Source organism: Octopus bimaculoides, chromosome 2 (genome assembly GCF_046866305.1).
Source record: "Octopus bimaculoides isolate indiv1 chromosome 2, ASM4686630v1, whole genome shotgun sequence".
NCBI lineage: Eukaryota > Metazoa > Mollusca > Cephalopoda > Octopoda > Octopodidae > Octopus > Octopus bimaculoides.
In genome coordinates, this window is record NC_142929.1 from 99,123,455 (window position 1) to 99,129,929 (window position 6,475).

General features: G+C 36.3%; 1 protein-coding gene across 1 annotated transcript in view; it reads left to right on the forward strand.

Annotated features, from left to right (window-relative positions):
- Window positions 1-5,006, forward strand: part of LOC106871565 (F-box/WD repeat-containing protein 7) — a 147,045-nt gene extending 142,039 nt beyond the window's left edge. The window contains exon 7 of the mRNA XM_014918071.3: window positions 4,692-5,006. Within this exon, the coding sequence (XP_014773557.2) occupies window positions 4,692-4,814 (123 nt within the window). The 3' untranslated portion in view covers window positions 4,815-5,006. The remainder of the gene's footprint in view (window positions 1-4,691) is intronic.
- The last annotated feature ends 1,469 nt before the right edge of the window (window positions 5,007-6,475 follow it).

A 6,475-nucleotide genomic window follows, 5' to 3' on the forward strand; every position in this document is an offset into this window, starting at 1 on the left:
TGGCATGGTGCAGAGTCCTGTTTCCAGACATACGGTCTTCCAACCCCACCCTCTTGATCCAGGGCAGTACTACCCACTCCAAGCACTTTATGTAGGCCTCCATGTAGAGTCTGAGGCCGTGTGGGAAGGTGAATGGAGGCATAACGTTGCCATCTCTAGTTATCACTACAAACACTATGATGTTGACTGGATGTTTGATTTTTATCATTCTTGGTACATGCTTTGGAGACAGGTCAAGCTAACGGTTGTTCTGGCAGAAATTTTTTCCGTCTGAGAAAAACTAAAGCATGTTCGATTGGAGGGGATAGTTGAGTTTGTTCAAACGCTTCGTAGCATGGTCTTACCTCTTGTCCTTGATGGCTTGGGACAAAAATTGACCCTTTTTCATCTTGTATGAGGAATACCGAATGTCTTTATGCACTACATGCCTGATAAGAAACTCAGACACTCCCATGTCCCTGGCGATAAACTTGGTTGACTTGGAGAGATCACTGTCGATCATGACCTGGACCACACCAACAAATTCTAGAGCTCTTGTCTTATCAGAACGATAACAGTAAGTTTTTCGAGCTACCGCACCTTCGTAATCACCACTAGACTCATCCAACTCTTTCCGAATCCTCTGCACTGTCCTCATAATGACACCCAAACACTCTGAAATGTTCGTATTGGAGCTTCTGGTGTGAATGCCAAGCAGTACAGCACGTTGTTTTATATATATATATATATATATATATATATATATATATATATATATATATATATATATACGCACACATATATTTACTTACACGTATACACACACGCCTGTATACCTATATACTTACTTTCATTTTGTTTGTACAAGGATTCAAAATAGATATTAGCACAATTCGTCGGAAATTTCTTGCAAGAATTGCGATGAGAACACTTGTTGCGTGACTCCTTTCGAAGCAAGGTATGTTAATACATAACTGATTGCCCGAGTTCCCCTAACATTAATAATTTTTGCCTCTTGGCTAGCATTGCTTTGCCTGACATCAAGACGGATGTTACTAGCAAAGGTAATGTCTAATAAAAGACATCCTTCACATAGCATACTTGTCAGGCAAGTGATTTGATCTGTTGAAACTAAAACACTTACAACTTGGAAGACATATATTGTTTATTCAAAAACATGCAAATGCTGTTAAATTCACCTAAATATTTATTATTCGGTGTCAAAATTTTCGTCGCGCCATCTGCGATCTGATCACTGACGTGATTTATCCACGATATGGTAATTAATAAATACAAAGATTAAAATTAAGAAAATTAATATTTATTGTTCCTGTAGATATTTCTTAAAACCCTACATGCATACCATTGTGGAAGGTAATGTGTGTTGGCACTCCGTCGCTTAGGACGTCGAGTGTTCCAGTTGATCCGATCAACGGAACAGCCTGCTCGTGAAATTAACGTGCAAGTGGCTGAGCACTCCACAGACACGTGTACCCTTAACGTACTTCTCGGAGATATTCAACGTGACACAGTGTGACAAGGCTGACCCTTTGAATTACAGACACAACAGAAACAGGAAGTAAGAGTGAGAGAAAGTTGTGGTGAAAAAGTACAGCAGGGTTCGCCACCATCCCCTGCCGGAGCTCGTGGAGCTTTAGGTGTTTTCGCTCAATAAACACTCACAACGCCCGGTTTGGGAATCGAAACTGCGATCCTATGACCGCGAGTCCGCTGCCCTAACCAATGGGCCATTGCGCCTTCTGTGGAAGGTAATCCAAGTAAGCATTCTACCCATGGTAGATATGAAGATGGAGCCAGCAGACAATTTGTCAAAGGGCTCGGAAACCATATGAAGCTAGTTAAAATAAATTCATGTCTTATTTGATTTGGCTAAACTTGTGACATACAAATACAAAATGTGGAATAACGTAGATTCTCCCGTTTCCGTGACTAGAAATCACGAGTTACCAAGATGGCGCATGTATTATTAGCCATCTCTTGTAATATCAAAGATTCGAGAAACAACGCAGACAATGCGCAGCATTGCATAAAATGTGGAATGATGCGATATAGACACGAAATAATAATAATTCTACAGATAAAATATCAAAAAGGAAAACAAAAATGACTAATATAAATGATGAAACTGATTCAATACTTTCTAATTTTAAAAATATAAGAAAAAATATTACCTAGTTGATAGAAATTGTATTGCAATTTATCAATGATTAATCTTTCCTGAATCCTCCTCCTCCTCCTCCTCCTCCTCCTCCTCCTCCTCCTCCTCCTCCTCCTCCTCCTCCTCCTCCTCCTCCTCATTATTATTATTGTTGTTGTTGTTATAGTTGTTGAAGTTGTTGCTATTATGTAGGTTATTGCTGCTTTGTTTTATACGAGCTAATCTAAGTCTCATCTAGACATCTCAAGTAACGGCAAATTGGACGTTTTATTACGAGTGTCATTATGGCTAGCAATGATGCATTGAACGAAAACGAGACCAGAATCTGAGAATTAAGATTCTGTTGTAGAGCAAATTGTTAACGTTTCCTTCACTATCTCTAAACTGATATCCTACCTTTGCCTTCCTTAGTACTAAATTGAGGGGAATTAAACGTAAATATAGCACAAATATTAAAGGGAATTACGAGTCTCCCTGGTAGATTTCTCTTTTGATATTACCTTTCCCTAAGACAGTATCACCTGAGTAAAGATCTACTTTCCATTTTTTTCATGCTGTAGCTAATTAACTCTCTTATGTTGTCTGCAATACTGAATGTGTAATTTTGTCATAGATTTTCTTAAAATCTATAGGCGCAGGAGTGGCTGTGTGGTAAGTAGCTTGCTTACCAACCACATGGTTCCGGGTTCAGTCCCACTGCGTCGCACCTTGGGCAAGTGTCTTCTACTATAGCCTCGGGTCGACCAAAGCCTTGTGAGTGGATTTGGTAGGCGTATATATGTGTATATATATATATATATATATATATGTATGTGTGTGTATATGTTTGTGTGTCTGTGTTTGTCCCCCCAACTTCGCTTGACAACCGATGCTGGTGTGTTTACGTCCCCGTAACTTAACGGTTCGGTAAAAGAGACCGATAGAATAAGTACTAGGCTTACAAAGAATAAGTCCTGGGGTCGATTTGTTCGACTAAAAGCGGTGCTCCAGTATGGCCGCAGTCAAATGACTGAAACAAGTAAAAGAGTAAAAGAGTAAAAGAGTATACTTCTTTTAAAACTACTTTGTCTACGCATTAGGTATCATGCTTTCTCCTAGCGTTCTTCCTGCAACCTTTCTGGAAGTAGATTCTTGCTGTCAAGGTGCTCATAAAGGCCTTGTGAGAGCATTCCTGTCAACAGTTTCTACACTAATGGTAAGCAAGTGATTAGTCTATAATTACTAGCTATATTGCCATCACTTTTGTCTTTCATAAGGAGTCCTGTACGTCTAGTAATCCAGTTACGTATGACTCCTCTATTCAAGCAATCCTGAAGTTGTAAACCTCAGTCTCTCGTGTAAGTTACTAAATTTCTTCAGCCAGTTCCCTTAAAGTAAATCTGATACTGGGCCCTTTCTATCCGGCATTCTTCTTACACTGTACTCATTAACGCACAAGTTCGTTTTAGATCTGGCTACTTCTCAGACTTTTTCTTCACTAACCTTCTTTAACCACACTGCATCTCCATTATGATTAACTGGCTTATTCCAAATTCCCCGTGAGACCTTTCTTGCTTCTTGCGCATTAAGCTTCATATCTTCAGTAGTTTCTTCTACACTATTTATTTGGCGATAAAATCTCCCTTGCTCTGTTGATACTGATCTATTCTTTTCTACTATCTGACAAGCTTACCTACTATTGCTGCGATACGCTGTTTCACCTATTCCATGATTATTTGAAATAATTTCTCATTGACTAAATATTTTTCTCTGAAGAGAAGATTTAAATCTTGTGCTTCCTACCATGTCCATTTACGGCAGTAGTTCTCAAATGGGGTCCATATAGCCCTTGAGGGTTCATATAAAAAAAAAAGGAAAAATTTGAAATCACTATTATTATTATTATTATTATTATTATTATTATTATTACTATTATTGAGTGAGAGAGCAGTCCTTGTCATTAAAGTGACGCTGGGGTAAAATATATGAAGCCCATTATACCCATCATGACTACCCGTCTGATAAGGGTACACCAGGCACATGCATCACAATCATATGTGCGCGACATGGTGATCTCATATCAAGATAAACAGCGCATGACCATGCAGGTGAGGCCCAGTTAGAATTTTCTTCAGGTCGAGTAGCCCATCCCACTCAAAAGGTCCCTGAAAAGGGGTTTTTAAGAATGTTGAACAAAACACTCATGTTTCCAAAAGTGAATTATCCAAACCCCAACACATGGCTATGATGCTCCCCCACTACTTCTGCTCGTGATTAGAAATGTACATATAGACAACCACTAAGGGTCATGCTCAACTGGTTAAGGTCAAGCAACTGACAAGCAAATCTGTGGTATTAGCAGAATATTTGCTGTAGCCCATCTTTTATACCAAGACAAAACAATGTACATGATAACACTTCCAATCAATTAAGTTCAGAAGCCATGAGAGCCACTGCCTGGTACTGCATCCGGGCATTTATTATTATTATTATTATTATTATTATTATTATTATTATTATTATTATTATTATTATTATTATTATTATTATTCAGATATGGAATATTGAATATGGGACCATAATAAGGATATTATTGAGTCACAGAGGTCCAGTGTGGCAGATCGCATGCCAAGGCGATCTATTATTGTCTACATCACAAGATATGACAGTAAGTTGACTTTACATAAATGAATTAAAAAGTGACACCTATGTAATGTTGTGGGCAGGAAAAGTTCGATGAACCAAGTTTATCCATGCGATCAGTAACTAAAAACTCCCTCAATGGGTATCTAGAATGTAAAAACAGAACAAGAAGGAAGGAAACTCCAATAGAATCACTTAGTTGACTGTTGGCAAATTACAGAATATGCTAATGAGACAGGATTTGGTCGTAAATTCAACTGATGAAAGCAACAGATTGTTCCGGGCTTAACAGACCTCTTCAATGACACCTATTTTACTTATGTTATCTATCTATATATCTATCACTTCAAACATACATACATACATACATACATACATACATACATAAATATATGCTTGTATACATACATACATACATACATTCATATATACATACGTGTACATACACATATATATGTATTTATGCACACGTACGTTATATATATATATATATATATATATATATATATATACATAACTGGGTACATGACGTGGCAAAAGAACATGGACAAAATGATAAACAAGGTACAACAAACAAGCAAGCCACATAGAAACATCTCCTTCATCAGCTGCCACCATTAAAACACCGGCGTTTCGAAGAAATGAAGGCAGTACGCATCGTATATATATATATATATATATATATATATATATATATATATATATATATATATATATATATATATATGTACACACACACACACACACACACACACACACACACACACATATATATATATATATATATATATATATATATATATATATATATTTATATATACTTACACACACACACACATACGTATATATTACTTATGTGTACATTCATACATATATATTTATGTATATGTATATATATATATATATATATATATATATATATATATATATATATATATATATATATATATATATATATATGTATGTATGTATATAGGTATGTGTGTATGGATAGATGGATGGATGGATGGATGGATGGATGGGTAAAGAGATAGATTACACTTAGCAGAATAAGGAGATTTGGGTGCACTGAAGAGGTCTAATAAACCCGGAATATTCCTACTGCTTTCAGCAATTGCTTTAAAGATTAAATCCTGTCTCATATACTTATCTTTAATTTGCAAAAAGTTCAACAAAGTGATTTTACTGAAGTTTCCTTCTTTCTTCGTTCGTTTTTAAATTTTAAACACACCTTGAGTGGGGTTTTGTTTTTGTTTCCTAATTTTTTAAACTTTTATCTTTTATTTTTTTTAGTCATTAGATTGCGGCCATGCTGGATCACAGTCTCGAAAATTTTTTTAGATCGACCGCAGTACTTAATTTTGTTTGCTATGCCTGGTACTTATTCTATAGGTGTCTTTTGCCAAACCGCTAAGTTACAGGGACGTAAACATACCGACACTGGTTGTTAAGCAGTGGTGCGAAACAAACACAGACACAAACACTCACACATGTATGTATGATGTATGTATGATGTATGTATGTATGTATAACTGTATGTATATTTGTGTATATATGTATGTATATTAAATATAGTGACACTGATTACGAATATCAATTCGCCAGTTGGCTGAAAGATCAGATCCTCTCTTATAATCTTTCTATATTTTCCCCAAAATATTTCATTCACTAACTTTTCGATTTATCTCCCTTGTT